Source organism: Ostrea edulis, chromosome 5, assembly GCF_947568905.1.
Source record: "Ostrea edulis chromosome 5, xbOstEdul1.1, whole genome shotgun sequence".
NCBI lineage: Eukaryota > Metazoa > Mollusca > Bivalvia > Ostreida > Ostreidae > Ostrea > Ostrea edulis.
The window spans coordinates 65,440,035-65,459,032 of NC_079168.1; the positions used below are offsets into that span (position 1 = coordinate 65,440,035).

At 36.9% G+C, this 18,998-nt stretch overlaps 1 protein-coding gene across 8 annotated transcripts in view; it reads right to left on the reverse strand.

Annotated features, from left to right (window-relative positions):
• Window positions 1–18,998, reverse strand: part of LOC125649794 (long-chain fatty acid transport protein 6-like) — a 53,039-nt gene that overhangs the window by 24,459 nt on the left and 9,582 nt on the right. For 6 of the 8 annotated variants that reach the window (XM_056165151.1, XM_048877573.2, XM_056165152.1 and 3 more), the window contains 8 exons: window positions 5,979–6,345; window positions 5,734–5,844; window positions 4,584–4,799; window positions 4,330–4,488; window positions 2,309–2,433; window positions 626–817; window positions 340–451; window positions 51–249 (listed from right to left, as the gene is read on the reverse strand). In XM_056165151.1, the coding sequence (XP_056021126.1) occupies window positions 51–249; window positions 340–451; window positions 626–817; window positions 2,309–2,433; window positions 4,330–4,488; window positions 4,584–4,799; window positions 5,734–5,844; window positions 5,979–6,345 (1,481 nt within the window). Of the gene's footprint in view, window positions 1–50; window positions 250–339; window positions 452–625; window positions 818–2,308; window positions 2,434–4,329; window positions 4,489–4,583; window positions 4,800–5,733; window positions 5,845–5,956; window positions 6,346–9,633; window positions 9,811–18,998 lie in introns of those variants that run through there. The other 2 variants (XM_048877584.2, XM_048877585.2) reach the window with 2 other exon arrangements.

The window sequence follows — 18,998 nt, forward strand, 5'->3', positions numbered from 1 at the left end:
TACACGAAGAGGGGGAAAAAAGACGTAAAAACCAGGGTTGGAACACAAACCTAAACGTGTCTCCTGTTCTGTCTCTGAAATACACGTTGTAGTCTTTATCCAAGTAGATCAAGTCACCAAAGGAAAACCAGCGATCCCCCACCTCGAACACGTCTCTGATGAATTTGTTCTCGTTCATTTCCTTTGAACCTTTGTAAAAGCCGGAGTAGTATTCTTCGTTGACTCCACTTATGATTAGACCCACCTCACCTGAAACAGGTGTAGCAATTGCAGGATGAACATGTTTTCCTCAGAAGTAAATGAATATTTGACAACATCACTAGGATACTAATGACCCACCTGGTTTAATATGGACACACCTTCCGTTTTTGTCTCTAACAGGTTTTTCAGTTCGATTGTCGAATTTGATGAAGTTAATCTGAGAACTTTTTTCACGGAATATTATTGCCTTCTGCGATGAAATAAGAAACCACATTACACAATGTTTACAATCAAGAAAGATATTCTTTGTGTTATAAATAGAGATATACTATGAATGAAAACATCCTGGAGATTGCACTGACGGTAAACATTGTTATAAATTATTGTGGGTAGTACTGATGGTGTAAATGGGGATGTAGTGTACCATCAATGGGGACATCCTGCCGATCGCACCGACGGTGCCCGTGACATTCAGAAAACTTCCAGTTCCCTCAGTGGCACCGAAGAACTCTACAATTCGCGGAATATTGAACCTGTTTTTGAATTCTTCCCAGATATCTATTCGTAGTCCGTTCCCAACCGCTACACGCACATTATGTACACCATCGAGATCGCTCTGTTTAAAGGAAAGAAGATGTCCATGGTTAGTATCGCTCACCTGAGCTATGTTGCAAAATGTTGTAAAACTGAAGCCCCATTATAGCCCCACCCTGTTTTTACATTGCACGAGTATGCTTGCTAATTGATTTGACATGTTTTACTATAGTTGTATGACCAATATTTATCCTTGTGTTCTTGCAAAGAAGATTTCTTTACAAATGTTTTGTATTCCTGTAAAGAACCCTGTTGAGACCCAACTTTTCAAGGGTCATGGTCTGTAGAAATTTGAGATGCATGCATATTGCAAAACATACTCCTGTAGACCCTGAGAAGATTTAAAATTTTCCTATACTTTACAGTTAAAACCGGTCCTGTCCCGTCGATTATGTCTTGAACAAGCTTTTACCATTAATTTGAAAAATTGTATTCATATGTAAAACTTCAAACTCTAATTTACAGGCCAAGGGCATTAATTTGAATAATCTTGAATTTACATTACATGGGGATTCCTGCAAATTTAAAATTTCACAAATTTTACCCTCGTACTTCGACAAGTTTTATCCTAGTGGTTCTCACGAAGAGGATTTCTATGAATAAATCTCTGTGGCCCACCCTTGGTCTCAGGGATCTTTGCCTGAACAAATTTGAGTCTATTTTACCTAAGATGCATGCATATTATTCTGACAAATTGTGTCCTTGTTGTTCTTGAGATGATTTCTAAAGACTTCTTATATGCAATACTTTGTGTGGTATCCGCTTATGGTTTTAACAAACTTAAACGTACACTACATGCGCATTCTTGAATGTTTGTTTGACAAATTGCACCCTTATAATTCTTGGAAATACTTTAAAAGAATTTTGGTATATTCGAAACCTAAAAAAAGGGTCCATGCAAGATTTGGCTTTTCTGGTCCGGTGCACCTTGAGAAGATTTTTAGGCACCCGCCATATTCTACTATTTTCCCCTTCGAAGGGGCATGACCCTCATTTCAACAAATATGATTACCCTTTTCTTAAGTATATTTTGTACCAAGTTTGGTCGAAATTCGCCTTATTCTAGTTCGTCAATACGACCTCGCATTGGGTCAAATGCAGTCTGACGTGTTTCATACCGATTGTTAAGCCGTTCTTGGCACCCTGATTTTGACTGCGGATAACTCCGTTTACCTGATCAGGATATGGGGCTCACGGCGGGTGTGACCGGTCAACAGGGGATGCTTACTCCTCCTGAGCGCCTGATCCCACCTCTGGTGTGTCCGGGGGTTTCGTGTTTGCCCAACTATCTATTTTGTATTGCTTGTAGGAGTTGTGAGATTGATCACTGTTCGTTGTCTTCACCTTGCATTAGTGGGAAGTGTAAAAACACATATTTTAATAATTTAATAAAAAAAAAAAACTCGCTTGAGCTTTCATCTAAAAATACAAATAATTTGCTTTGACGTTAAATAACCTCACAATCATCAAATTCAATAATTCATTGATATTTCGATATTATTGTCATTCTTGCCTTTGGGACACGAAGTAAATACCGGCAGAGTTCCCCGATATACTGTATAACAGTGACTTTGTATTTGCGTACGTCTTCCCAGTAATGGCGGGCAGAAAACTTCCGGCGCAGGACTATGGTGGCTCCTGTTTCATGAAATCAAAATTGTAAATAAAACACCCCCTCAACAAATGAAGAGGAGACTCGGTCACACGTTAACTTATCATCAGGAAATTAGTTAATAGTGAGAAACAAATGCGATCAGTGTCTAATTACTACTGCTTATGGAAGTGCGTTCGTTGTTGTTGTCCTATTTTGCGCCACACTCAACAATTTTTCAGTTATCTGGTGGCGCCCAGTTTTTATTGGTGGAAGAGAGAACCCAAATACAATGTACCTGGGAAGAGACCACCGACCTTCCGAGAGTAAACTGGGAAACTTTCTCACTTACATGTACCGGCGCGAGCGGGATTCGAACCCGCGCCGACCAGAGGTAAAATGTGTTTACATTGTCAAAACCGCATACAGTACTTAAAAACTTGATTTTTTTTACCGAGGAGATTTGTAGTTCTCAAATTTAAAAAAGACTAATGTACCTAGTTGCATAAAAATGAGTAAACTTTAACTGCCAGATAACGAGGTTCGCTCCAAAGTTTTGTATTTTTATTTTGTGCATTGAAGGAAAATTATAAAAGAAAAGGAAGAGATGTGTCTTTTTATCGAGCTACACACTGGACTATTTTGCACTTAAAATGTACCTTTGATTTATTCGCAACAGCTTCTCCTGTCTTTTGTCGAAAACAATAAATCAGAGACATATGCTAATGCACACTCTTTCAAATGAAAGTAAATAAAGACCTTTTTGAACTTCAGGCACGTGACATAGTTTCGCAAAGTAGAGGGGTAATACATTACAATTTAAAAAGAAAGAATGTTTGTATCAATGACTAAAAACGAAATTTTCAAACGAACTTTCGTGTTAATTAATCAATTCTTAAGAATCGATGTTCAGTTTGGAAAAAATGCCGGTATATCAAGCATATACACTACATTGTAAATAATGAATTTACAACATTTGAATTAATTCCAAGTCTCTAGTATTTTTATCATTAAATACGAAATTAAAGTATAATTATTGACAAGAACGGCAAAACGCTAAAGATCTATGGGATTTTTTGTTATGAAAAAAGTTCTTCCGCTACAAAATATAGTCCTCTCCAAACCTTCTCTAAATTTGAGTTGACATAAACATTTCCACTGGATAAAGTTAAATAGCAAATATATAGTACACTGGAGTCAATCAAAAGGTAATCAAATAAGTAATGAGCCTATACACAGCTAGATGATCAAATATATAGTACACTGGAGCCAATCAAAAGGTAATAAAATAAGTACTGAGCCTATACAGCTAGACGATCTTGCGTGGTTGTGCTTATAAGCTGAAGAACTAACTTCCTTAACATGTCATGAAATCTTGCATTTAGACACAATTAACTAAATGTCATCTGTCAGTTAAAGTTAACAATGCTGTCTGCAGCTGGATCTTGGAATTCCTTAGTGGTTCCGCAAAGAAGAACTCCGTACTCAATGAGAGGGCATGTTTACTCCATGATCCCCGGGGTATGGGTAGGACTACAGAAGGGGTTTATTGACGAAAATGCTTATGTGTACACAACTATTTGTTATGTTTGAAGTTAGATATCACGGAATAGAAATGAACATCCTATATATAAACTACGTTCTCGAAATATCATCAATTACTTCACAAGGGGACATGAATTTCACATTATGGTAGATATCAGATATAGTGGAGTTATTTGATTATTAGATGCGCAAAAGTAACGAAGATATCCATATTAATTCAAGTATTTTTCACTGCGATATAGTCCTACCCTTGCACATACAATATTTTTCGCTATTATTCACAGAATGACTCGGAATGGGCAGCACGGATAGTAATACATATGTACATGTAGGTCACCAATGTAACTTTCAGTGACATGAAATGTACCATAAAATATGGTTAAAGCGAAGATCAGTACCTCTTTCAATTGTATTGAAAAGACACAAGTTGGTGCTAGCACTGTGGTAAAGGGGAGTAACAGCATAGCCTATATCGTTTTCGTTGTAACCGAAGGTCTGCCAGTATAACGAGCAAGATATGGCTTTAGAATTGTTGACTATCGCAGGCTTTGGAAGTCCTAAAAATACACACATGTTATACATAGTATTACGTTTTTTGAAACAGAATGATTCGTGTTTGTTTCCATATAGAGTGGAAAATGTACAAGCGCACCTGTTGTACCGGAAGTATAAATGTAACAGACAGGACTGCGTAAGTTGGTTCCCTCCCGGCATGCCTTGGAGATGGGGACCGGAAGAGTCCGGAGGAGAAGTTCGTCCATAGAAACAAACTCCGACGGGAGGTCAGATTGCCGTTTCCCCATGACATAGATTTTAATGTCAGGTATATCGTTTCGAATTTCTTGGATTGTGTGTAAATGTTCATCACCTACCATAGCAAGAAGGATAACTCAAAATACCGTCAAGGTGGATCACTACACCAAAATTTAATTTTTAATGGCTCGTTAATACGGAACTTATTATTACACCTTTCTTTCGCGTTATAATGTCTTTATTTACATCGTTACGTCTTTTTTAAAGGGACTGGTTCACGATTTTTGATAGAAATATTTTTCATTTTTGATGTTAAATTTTAAAAATATAACTCATTTAATGTTGACAGCCAAAATTTTGACCTTCTGAATTCAAGAATAAAAGCAATAATTTAGCCTTAAATCTGTGTTATGTAAACAAAGACCCGAGTCTTTTTATGTATACAAACAAACAAGTGAAATATTGATTTTGTAATATAAAGCATCTTAATTTTGCATAGTCACAAATTTTAACTTTTAGATGACATATTTTACTCCAGAAAATGCTTGAAATGTGAAAGATATGATAGACTTAGATCGATATCCATTTCTTTTGAAAATTTCGTAAACAATAACATACCGCAATCTTTGTTTACAAAACAAATAATAAACTCTCTAAAATGAGCTTCTGTGATAATGTATAACCATAATTTTTATGTGAAATGTTTTAAACACATTAGACAGTAGATTTTGATCATTAAAAATGAAAAAGAAAATTTTGGGCCAAATCGTGAATCAGTCCCTTTAATTCACAATTAGAACTATTTTCTTTCGTTTGATATTTTGTACGTTAATATATCTCATATGAATATGATTTCACCATCGAATGATCGATAAAGCACTCAATATTTTTTGTATGATTTTAGAGCATCACTCTTTCGATGGTAAAATCATACGTCATATGAGATGCCTTCCCAAACCATTAGATAAAATGTTGGTTTAGAGATCCACCTTAAATTACATCACATGTACATGAATTTTCAATTTTAAACACTTTACAGAAAAACCCACCTGAACCAATGATTAGTATTGGTGCCTCGCTGACTTTTATAGTGTGGATAAGCGGATGGCCTTTTAAGTGGTAGTTTATAAAGGCTCCTACTAGTCCAGCCTTCTGTAACCCTTTATAATTAAAACAATAATTCTACCCTTAGTCATATTTTTCAACAAAAACTCTGATTTCCTTCGAAATTCTTAATTTGAATTATTAGTAATTTAATGCAGCAGTTCGTACTCATTTTCTATGCTCCGGTTACCTAGAAAAGTCCATACAAATGCTGGCTCATTTTCGATCATCATGGCGACTGCTGAGTCTCTTGGAAGATTCCATGTTGCAGCAAGGTTTGCAACTTTATTCGCCATGGTATCGACGAATTCATACGAATAATGCCTGTCCTCGAAAATTATGAAAGTTTTCTTTGGTAAGCGAGCCACGTCCTCTTCAAACATATCCAACACTGTCCGCATTTTAACAAAATTTTCTCCAATCTTTTTCAGGTAGGCCAAGAATGCTCGAATTGTCTGGACGTCCTCGCCGATCCATGGAAACATGGTTTTCCACGCGGCATAACCTGCCCCAGCTAACCCCGAGGCAGCAAGAACAGCTTTTTGTCGCACCGACATCTGAATTCATACAATCATGTGGATATTTGAAAACATAGATATATACATTTGTACTTTATACATGTTTATTCCATTGATATGTATGGTCACTATCAGCCTTTTTAAAAAAAAATTATAATAATTTTATTCATAGAAAGTGAAAGGGATTGGGCAGCAGACATAACCTATTTTAGCCCTCTCCCAGCCTTTTTTGTTTCATTTAGAAATCTACTTGGACCTACATCTTTTATTGTGATTAGAATGTATTTTGTTTCAAATTAGAAATACCATCAGAAAGACTTTAGTTAACGTTAAGCTACAGTCCTACAGGAACAGATACAAGGAATCCTAATTTGGTTTCGTGTAGACAGACGGTAACTTCTGTCCAAGGGCAGAATATGACAAGTGGTAACTTCATACTGTCTCCAAATCACAAATCAGCGATCGGATGGCGTAACGCACGTACATTGTACGAGATGGATGAGCTATCATAAGTGGTACGTGAAATGGACTAGTGTGGTGTAAATATTCTAGGTATCAGTGAGTGGAGATCAAGAAGAAACAATGGATTACACTGAGGTTGATGGTTGGCAGTTATCTTAAGTAAGACAGCCAGCAAAATATCTTGTGGAATGGAGGGCCATCAGCGACCGTATCATCTGTGTCCGCTTGAAACCCAATCATGGCTATCTCGCAATGATTCAATACTTTTCACCTATCAACGACGAGAAAGAGGAGGAAAGGGATGAGTTTTACGAGACATTAAATGGAATTACAACATCTTATCCCAAGCATGACATCTTGATCGTGATGGGGTGAATGCAAAAGTAGGTGAACACAACAGCGGCATGGAGTAGGTAATGGGTCGACAGGGCAATGAAGAGAGGCTGGTGGATTTCTGTATGCAGAATAGTCTGGTAATTGGAGGGACAATTTTCAAGCTTAAGAAAATTTATACTTTAACATGGACCTCACCCAATGGCAGAGTGAAAAATCAGATAGACCATATCATGATAAACAGGAAATGGAGAACATATGTTAAGTTGAGACGAGGGCCAGTCGTAAATATTTACCACTATCTTGCGAATGACAAGATCAAGCTGAAGTTGAGGAAGACTAGAGGGAAGTCAGATCGGAAAGTGTTCGACATCAGGAGACTCAATAATGAAGATGTGAAGAGAGGTTTCTGAGTAGAGCTTCAGAATAGAAAAAAGCATAGAAGAACAATGGACGAACATCAGGGATGCATACACATCGCAATCTGTGTTAGGATACAGAAACATCAAAAGGAAACAATAGGTATCTGATAGAACATGGAAGCTTGTTGAAGAGAAGAAGGGGATGAAACAACAAATAGAAGGGAGAAACAGCATCTTTAAGGACTCTGTATAACATCATCAAGAAGCTATGTGGGAAGATGGTTCACATATTAAAGGCAGTAATAGTAACATCCGGTATACTGAGATTGATTGATTGATTGAATAATGTTTAACGTCCCTCTTGAGAATATTTCACTCATGTCGAGACGTCACCATTGCCGGTGAAGGGCTGCAAAATTTAGAACTATACTCGGGCACTTACGGCCTTTGAGCAGGAAGGGATCTTTATCGTACCACAGCTGTTGTGACACGGGGCCTCGGTTTTTGCGGTCTCATCCGAAGGACCGCCCCATTTAGTCGCTTTCTACGACAATCAAGGGATACTGAGGACCCATTCTAACCCGGATCCCCATGGGACCTGTATACTGAGAAAGAACAATCAGAAAGATGGAAGGAGCACTTCAGCAGTGTAATAAACAGAGACCCAGAAAGAATTAACGCAAGTAGAAAGTCAACAACAGAAGCTGGATATTGACACCTCAGACATTACAATGTAGAAGATCAGGGTTGCAATAAACAAGCCGAAGAACAAGGCAGCGGGAACGGTCAACATCCTGGAAGAAATGATGAAGTTGATCGAGAACACCAGTGTTGAAGAGCTACTCACGCTGTTCAACATGATATGGACTGACGAAAGGGTACACGAACAATGGAAGGAAGGTTGGTTGATTATGTATTGTTTAACGTTAGTACTATTATAGACTTTGAGAAAGCGTTTTACAGCATACAATGGGTCACGCTGTAGAAAATAATGGAGGGATACGGAATACCAAAAAATATCATAGGCATCATAAAAGACATGTATAATGGATTCCGATGCACAGTGAGACATGAGGGATCAACATCTGAATGATTTCTGAAAACATCTGGTGTGAGACAAGGGTGTATCATCTCACCATTTATATTTCTTCTCTCTAGAGAAGAAAACCAAAAATAAGCTATACAAGAGCAAATTTAGATCCGTGCTATTAGACACGGCGGAAACATGGAGGACCAACGAGGAGATAGAGAGCAGACAGAGAGGGTTTGAAGGTAGATGCTTAAGAAGGATTTTTGGAGTGAGGTGGCAAGATCGAGTCAACAACAAGGAGGTAGCGGAGAAATCTAGAATGGAGACATAAACATGGATATCAAGTGCGAGAGGTGGAGCTATCTGAGACATGTACTTAGAATGAAGGAAGACAGCATTGGAAGAAGTGCTATGAAGTGGAACCTCCTGAAAAGATAAGACCTGGGAGATCGAAAGGGACAGAACTGAAAGGGACTGGATACACCTGGAATACCATAGGATGAGCCCAGGACAGGAGCCAATGGAGAGACCTTTTAGTCGCCTTATGTATAGACATACATGAAAAGGATTAAGTAAGTAAGTTACTGTAATTGGATAGATTCGATTGATTATTTGTTTTACGTCTCTTCGAGAACTTTTCACTCATATTGCGACATTACCAGCTGTAGTTGAAGTACCACTTTAAAAGACCTTAGCGCTCAGGGCCGTAGCAGTGAGGGTAATTTTAACGTATACCAACACCTGTCGCGACAATGGACCATCTTTTTAAAGGTTAGATCAGAAAGACCCACAATTCTAACTTTTAAATGCCGAGCGTTTGGCGAAGGAGCAATCACTACTAAGTCCACGTCTTGGGTTTAACGCGGCTATGACACGAGCCCCGGGGCTGGAACTCACGACCTCCCGGTTACGAAGCGAACACTTGACCACAAAGTGCGGATAGATTCGCGGCGTGAGACTGATGTATAGGTACCAATTCTATACATTTCCTTTTTATACATGTATATCAAAATCTTGCAACAAATACTGTCGCTCTAAACACTTGGTAAGTTATTTTGTATCAATTCACTTTTATGTAAAATAATATTGATTCAATTGATTTTGCAATATTGCATATGATTAATCTTCAGAAAAACATACCTGATTGACGGTTCTCTTTTAAATGAATGGAATGATTGAGTTAGTGAAGGAGAGGTTCCGTTACAATTGCTAGTATATACAGGTTTGACGAAGCATATTTTAACCAAGATACCACATTCAAGCTAAGTCATTATGACTGTACACGATCTATAATTTGGAATAGTCTGTGTGCATGACTTAGTACTGGCCGATGTCTACTGCACACGTTTACAGAACATGCACTGCTCATATAATTTCATTTAGAACGGATCCCCATTTAGTCTAAATATGGACTAAGTCAAAGTATATTGTATATAACATTCTGTACGAAATGCCTAAACCAGGAATCCCGCGGGGGTCCAGGTTAGAATGGGTCCTCGGTACTCCTTGCTTGTCGTAAGAGGCGACTATATGGGTCGATCCTTCGGATGACACCGTAAAAACCGAGGCCCTGTGTCATGATAAAGACCTTCCTGCTCAAAAGCCGTAAGCGCCGAGCATAGGCCTTAATTCTACAGCCCTTTACCGGCAATGGTGACGTCTCCATATCAGTGAAATATTCTCGAGGGTCCCCCTGATTAAAAGCAATTAATCAATCCTAAACCTGGACAAAAATAAACTAAAATTCTTCCATGATTTTACAATATTTAGAACAAGCAATGTTTGAGTTACCACTTGTCTGGCTCTTTTTTCAATTGTAGAGGTCAGTTTTCCCGTTTGAACATCGATGAAAGAACTATTTACGCTTATACCGGATATGTTAAAAATTGAAAATTTACAATCTTCTTTTTATAAATCGAGGTATGGGGTAATTTGCAAAATCGGCCCTGTTATAGGCACACAAACTCCTAATGAATAGTAATTATAACAACACGATGTCATTCAAATCGTATTGTATTCACAACAGTTGATTCCATTTAAAAATATTACAGCATTGTAAGAAGACGCTCTGTGACTTCTTCACGTTGACTCTCTTTGTACATAAAATAAATACAATCATTACAGTTTTATCTTGCCTGTGGACTTCTTCAGTGTAAATACAACGTTTAACCAAGGTACACACTGTTTAGCAATATATCAACAGAGTGATTGTCAGAAATTGGGTCGCTTCAGAAATATGCACGTGAACTTTCCCCTCGTTATCGCCTCTGTACATCTCTAGAGGGGTTGATTGGTGGGACACAGTAAGCATGGTATTTTATAAACTTGAGGTTTTTACAGATTACTCTTATATTTTCTGACCACGTTCACAATGTGATTTGTCAGTTATTTATGCATACGACCTTGTATAGTCGGTCAGTATACCAAATTGACGCAATTGCAACTCTGACAGAGGATAAAATAAAGATATATTTTTAAAAAAAAATCAAATGTTGTCTAAAAGATCTTTATCATTATAAACAAATGAGTAGGAACAAGTAATGCAACAGATTAGAGTTTCGAAGATTCTGCTGACATAGATCGTACCCGTGACGAACATGGATAACCCTGCTATGCTGTCAGTATTTACAGATCTAATACCTTGTCTGCTAGCCACCCCACCCACCCCCCCTAACAGGTAAATGGCTTTTATCCTTGGACGAATTTGGCTCCACTTTTTTTGGCACGCTGTTTTTGGCTATATTTAGCTCTAAAACTTCATAGTTATTTCGGATTTCAAACATTTCGGATGAGCATCACTGAAGAGACATTATTTGTCGAAATACGCATCTGGTGCATCAAAATTGGTACCGTATAAGTTTTATATTTTAGACAAAGGTCACTCAGGGTCATTTTGTAAAGGTCAAGGTCATTCAGAACATATACCTTGTATATGAAAAAAAAACCCATTACAACAAATATTTCAACAGTCATTAGTGCATGTTTCACACCTCAAACAAAATATTTTTGGGTGTTCCAAATAACTTGGTACACCCTAAAATAACATGGTAACCAAAATGAAAATGGTTGGGTAACCGTGCCATTGTATTTCTACTTATTAAACGAATAATTACCAATGATTGGTAACAATCAAGGAAGGGCGTGCGCTTTCTAAATACGGAGTGTCAGATACCAGACTTGGTATGGACCATTGAATAATAAAACAAATACACAAAAATTTGGGTGGTTTGGGCGACCAACAGAAACAAGAGATCAGAAATGCCCCATTTAAGATAATATTTACCGTCCCTCTTTCTCTCTCTGTGAGATATATGTTATGCCCCATCACTAACACTTTATGAAAATAGTATAGGATACATGTATGTACTCACCATATTTGGTCACAAAGCGATAAATCCAGCAATCTATCATCATTTGAAACCAAAAAAAAAAAAAAAAAAAAAAGACACTGGGACAGCAACAAAAGGAAGTGTCTAGAATACCCCTACAGCATCCATGGACACACCCTTGAAGTGGTTGATTCTGCCAAGTACCTTGGGGTTCATATCCACAAGAGTTTGAAATGGACTCGGCACATCAACCAGATCACCAAGAAAGCAAACTCAACATCAACTTTTCTGCGGCGTAACATCCATCAATGCCCACGTGAGACCAAAGCCCCATGCTATAAGGCATTAGTGCGTCCCTTGTTGGAATATGCAGGTGTTATCTGGGACCCGCATACGGCAGAAAATATCAACAAAGTTGAGATGGTACAGAGGAGAGCTGCTAGAATGGTAATCAATGATTTTAGGACAACCAGCAGTGTCTCCAATATGTCCAGCAACTCAACTGGTCCTTACTACAGGAGCGCAGAGCCCAGGCCATGAGTATTCTGATGTACCGGATTGTGTATCAGCTGATTGACATTCCATCTACACTCCTGATACCAACCATTTCTCCAAGAGGAAACATCACCTTCCTTGTGCATGTCAGGACTACAGTTTACCAGAAATCGTTTTTTCCACATTGGATTAGGATTTGGAACTCTTTACCATCTGAGGCTGTCAATGCAACATCCTTACACAACTTCAAGTGCCAGATCCAGTCCATCAGTATCCGACCATAGATAACCCATCTTCACAAGTCAAGGGTTATTGATTCGTTACCTCGCACTAACCCTTGACATCAGTCGCTATTTAAAAGTTGGGCTCGAGAAGAAACATATGATTGGTTTGCAGCCTGGAGCTGCAAACCAATCAGACAACGGCTTTTATAATCGGTCGAAAACAAAACTAAACAGTAAACACGCATGGCGACGGCATTATGGTGTAGAATTTGTGGCCAATTAGTACAAGACAGATACCATCGATTGATTTTTGGGAGTTCGTTTTGCTTGAAGAAACAATTAGACGAGGTTTTAGGGTATGAGCCGAATGAAAATGATGGATTGTCGAAGTACGTTTGTCGACCATGTTTTAACAAATTAAACAAGTTGTCTAAAATTGACTATGAACTATATAATAAACTACAACAATTAAAGGACGAAAAATGTGAATTATTGATTGCGTTATGAAATAATTTAACACGCAATGATGTTGAAAAGTGGGGCGACTATCAGCGTCACTGCATTTCCCCCCAAAATAATGGGAACAACTTCGTAAGGTAGCGATTTACCACTGCCGGTTTTAGTCCCAATAAAAACATCTTTTCCTTCTCTGATACATGATATCGAAAGCTTTTGGTTTTCAGTCAAATGATCGATTTGATGTTTTTCACATCTTTTCATCAACCATTTTTTACTTTCTGTTTATTCCCTTACCAAACTTTCATCTGAAACAAGAAATCCCATTGGCTGATTAATTTTAACGTTTTGCGTCATCCTTTTTCTCGAGCCCAACTTTTAAATAGCGACTGATGTCAAGGGTTAGTGCGAGGTAACGAATCAATAACCCTTGACTTGTGAAGATGTAGATAACCTGGATTTTAAACTTTTAAATGCACTTGTAAATTAATCACATAAGACGTCCTTGCACCACACAGTACGAAAATACACTTTATATATAAATGCTGATGATCTTGATTAAAGGATAAAAAAAATACAGAAGGGTTGTAATAAATTAAATAGAGACCACAGAGTTTTCATTTCTCGTGTGAAACATGTACTAAGTATGTTGTTAAACTTTTCGCTCGCTTCGCTCGGCACCAAATCTCTTGGTACTCGAGAAAATTTTACCAACATATACTTGGTCATTGTGCAAGTCATTCGTTATATGAAGTAAATTTACTGGTTAGATGATGGTGGGGGACCATCCATCAGTTTTACTGATATTTTTGTTTTTATATGTACAAGATCTTAAAATGTCTGAACAGTCTGTAATGTCCTAGTATCGTTAACACTTCAGGCTTTGAGTTGTTTACATTTGCTCCATTCTATTTTCATCGCCTCTCTGTTTGATCACTAATCAGTCCTAATACCACGTAACGACTTTCACCCACGGATGTGTTACAACCTCTGTTACAAATTTTGCGTATTCTTAAATGCAAACACAAATAGATTTCTTTTCTTGGTTGTCTGTAGCGATTCATTCGCTTTCTGTCATATTTTCTATGATGATCGACACAGACGATAAAATCGCTTTATCAGCCTATTGGTTTCCCTTTTGACAAATCTTAGATCTGCCACTGGCAAACTAAACCAGACTTCTCCAAAGCTTCCATGCACTAGTTTGCTTCATTATGGTACAAACTAAGAAGTTTTTAAACCCGCATCTGTCTCATCCATTGTATTGTCAAAGCCCAAACCAACTTGAATAATTATTATAAATAAACACCAATGTCATTCATTAGAAATTCCGTTTATTTTAATAAAATGCATGTAGCAATATAATGATCACAATCATTAATGAGAAATTTTCCACTAATTCATATAAAAACCCTGATGCAAATCTTAAAAAATGCTTAAACGTGATCTACTACTGTCACTCTTATATTTGCTGCAAAAATCGACTTTTGTATAAGGATATGTAGCCAGAGTAATGTAACACGTTTTCTTACTGTCCTGTCCTCCTTTTTTTCTCTCTTTTATTTGTGAGTTGTTGTATGGATGAAAGGTGAAGATAACGAACAGTGATCAATCTCATAACTCCTATAAACAATACAAAATAGATAGTTGGGCAAACACGGACCCCTGGACACACCAGAGATGGGATCAGGTGCCTAGGAGGAGTAAGCATCCCCTGTCGACCGGTCACACACGCCATGAACCCTGTATCCCGATCAGATAAACGGAGCTATCCATAGGCAAAATCAGTGTTAAACTCGATACTGTTAAATTTTCATACCTATAAAATACCCCATATCCACTGGTTGGGTTGGAATGTAGGGGTATATAAAATCCTAACCCAATGATTGCCAATAAACAACATTTACTCACAAAAATATTTCTGCTGCAATAGCATATTGGTTGACAACAATCCATTGGAGGGATTTATTCTTGAAATATCATGCCCGTATTAGTCTCTTCAACCAGATTGATTGTTAATAAGATTAGGACGCTTTTTGAAGTGTCTTCAATAAATATGGCCTTTGAAATTCAGTAATTAAAACATATATATAATATTGAACAGTTTCATTATTTCTTACCTACTTTTCTCTCTCAAAATTTCTGATTAAATATAGAATTAAGATTCAACATTTTTAAAGTATGTATCATTAGGCCACAACTTGGTGTCAAATAATTTAGTGCTTGCTATTTAAATTCTGATGATGCAATTTGACGAAAGTTTCCATTACCTCTTGTCAATATTCAATAGACAATCATACAATCCAACTCCACTTTCTTAAATATGACAAAAATATTTAATAAAATATTTCGAAAACGGTTAAATTTAACATAAAGAAAATGGCATCTTCAAAATACCTAGATAATTTTAATGGGGTGATTAAAATTGCAAAGCTTTCCTCCGCATGTATAGTTAGAATAACAAAATTTTGTATAGGGCGTACTGTTGTTCACAGAAACCATGAGCTGAACTCTCAACACAAAATAAACATGGTTGAATACTATGCTTATTTCCCTAATGAATAAATTTTTAGAAGAATTCAAAGCAGCCACACACACCTTGTAATAATTGATACTTTGTAACAGACAGTAATTTTTCTACTGAAAAGTTCAAAGCACTTGATTTGGTTTATAGCTCTATCCAATCTCCTGATGTATCCTGATAGTTACATTTCCTCCCGTTTAACATCACACGGGACTGGGTATCCAGCTATTGGCTCATCATGTTGCTAAGAAAACAAAACAAAAATACTTTTATCAGATCCCTGTAGGGTCATCGTTTAGGTTTTGTTTAAATATTTGTAACTAAAGTTTAACTGATACATTTATTCAAATTTATGCATTAATTATCAATGTCATTAGCATGTAATTCATGGCTAACAAGCACAGCTCAGTAGTCAGTACGATCTGCAAACAGTGAATTTTTAGTTCTGTGTGTTTTAAAACTTTGCAAAACATGCATGTAGTGCTCAGTGCAGTGTAGTGTGACAACGTATCAACCCCCTTTACAATTACAATGACAGTTTTTCTTCTCTTTTAAGCTATGAGATACTAGTATACACTTCCTCTGACACGCCCTCCCCTTTTGTGACATTTGTAAAACGGATGTCGCTATTGACGGTGGTACTAAACAGAGTACGCTACTAAACAGAGTACGTTAATTTTCCAAGATTATGCCTTTATCTTATTTTTAAAGTATTAACTCTTTTTTAGTCAACTGAACAGTGAATTCCATGAAAATAAATCATTCAGTGGTATCTAAATTTACATAAAAATGAAATGATTACATCTATGAAGATGAGTTCTTTGATTGTCGCTGTTGTTTTAAATCAACACTGGATGCGGTTTTTTTTAAGGCCATCAATTATTCACTTGATTTGAATCAATAATTGGCCAGTGGACAAAGAAACAAAATATAAAATAAATTGATGAATGAAAAGGGAGGTTTACAAAGGCATAGAAACCCCCAAAACAACCCCCCCCCCCCAAAAAAAAGGGGGGGGGGGAGAGAAGAAAATCAAAGATCATGAATTCCAAATAACTATCAATCATACGTAAAATTAATTACTGATGTAATATGTCACATCGCTCAATTCTTTCTCCAAACAAAATTCATTGTAGTACTAATCGGGATCGTGATGCTATAAATCTTCAATAAATTGAATGTTGTTTTCTGGTCAAAACATCGCTAAAAACAAATACTTTTGATAAATTTTGAAATATTATTTTATAATCACGTTTATTTAAGTGGTATACATACAAATAAACAATTAAATTGCATTAAATGATGAATTTTTACCAGCGTGCTCTAAAGTACTCTAGCGTACTCTGTTTAGTAGGATCCCGCTATTGATGCAAAAGATTGAAAGCCCCCCTCCCCCCGAAAAACGATGCTATGTGCGTGGATTATAAATGTCTGCGTAGTACAATAAACAACAAAACATCTTACCGAGTTCATAGATGCGTATCTTCGTTATTGTGTGGACATTTAGCTGATTTTGAGGCCTGTGGCATAAGGCAATAAACGGCAGCCGCATGTGCACTTCTTCAAGTTTGTCTTTCGTCGATGGAAATGGTGTGTATTTGGCGTCATTAAGTTTGTCTGGATACGTACTGTCTGGTTTACAGATTCCAGAGGAAAATGTTTAATCATTCCTCATACAAAGAGATACGTACACACTGTATTATTAACACATGATCGGTCGATACATTTCTGTGTTTACTATACAAAACAATGGCGGATGTCCGATGTTTGTCCGAAGCTCGTTACTTTTTCAACGCATTTCATTGGTCAAAATATAAGGTCACGAACTTCTGTGGATCTAACAAATATGGTTAAAATGCGAGGAACAGAGACCGAGTTCTACACTCTAGCTGATTTTGCACAGGTACATGCAAGATATTGAGTATACTTGCGCATTTCTGAAACAACTTTTTCAAATGGCTTATTTAATATTTGTGTGAACTTTTATAATAATGTTTGTAATTATTATTGTGTATTTGGTAATATTCATTGTAATCAATAATGATAAAGATAGAATGTTTCTTTAATTAAAGAGTAGCCGATACAGATCTTTGTCTCTGCCCTTTCATTTGTACAGATTGGACGAGATAGGGCTAGTTATGGAGCGAAATTTGATATGATAAGTTTGTAACACAAAAGAAATATCGTCCAACCTGTACAAATGAGGTCAATGTATGGCCACAGCGCGAGCTTAGAGCCTTACAAGAACAAACTCTATAACTTATACAAAATAACCTTGTTCTTTGGCTCAAATTTTATAACTACATTATGAGATGTAAAGGGGAGACACTGAATGTAAATGCTGCGATATCGCTAATGAATATATTTTATGAAACCCAGAAACATATTGCATATCAAAATAGTTAAAAAGATATGTTTGACACCTGCTGGAACCAATTTGTTGTTTTGTTTTTTAAATTCAATATAAATGTACCTTTAATATATTTTAGGAATTACTTTAATTCTGGGGCAAGTTATACGAGTATAACCTGGTTTGGGTCAGTTTACGCTTTATAATCCGCGTCATTCCTTATAATTTAATGCAAGAGACAAAGATATTAACCTTCGTTTATCAAAATATACATAAACTCAGAAAAATACAAGTCAACTGAGCCGCGCAATGATTCACTTAGCGACACGAAGCGTCTAGCTGTGAATCCGATGGTCGCTATCTTTGATCTTAGTTAGAACTACGGAGCCTAGCCATTTATTAAAATATTGTATGGAAAGTGAAGTTGATCATGATAGAAAATATGTGTAGATTACCCATGTAATGCGTATTTCGCTGCCCTTTAGAGATAGAGATCGACTTTGAAGTCGTTCATCTCCGACAGATTGAAAAAGTACGGGAAATTGCATTGTTTAGGCCTACCCCCAAAAAATCTTCAAATATCAGAAAATGCAATAATATACGGCTTTCAACTCTGTGAAAACTTCTACTACATGAAAAGTTACCCTTGTATGCAATGTTGTCGCTAATAGTAAATCCGACACAAGAAAATATGTAAGCAAGTACGCTAAATCGGGATCCACATGTCAATGTGGCTGACGTCCTGTGATAAAATGTGACGTATGAATTTGTTTGGTTTGTTGAAAGACGGATCAAGCAATGAAACAACCTACCCACCCCCCTTTTCACCAGTGAAAAATGTATTTCATAATGAACAGGGTAATGCTTACTTGGCAAATCATTAATTCGAATATAATATCTTTGTTTTAATCTATTATTCGACCATACATACAGAGAAAGATGATTTACAACAGTGATTTGCGTACAAGTAGATGCTAACATTTACAACGAGAAAACAATATGTGTATCAAACCGAAGTATCTTATTGTGCACGTTGACTTTCTAGTCCATAGAAGGCTGAAAACAGTGCTGCGATGTAAATTTAGAGAGGGAAAAATAGTTCCGACATCTGGTTGTCAAGGGGGTGT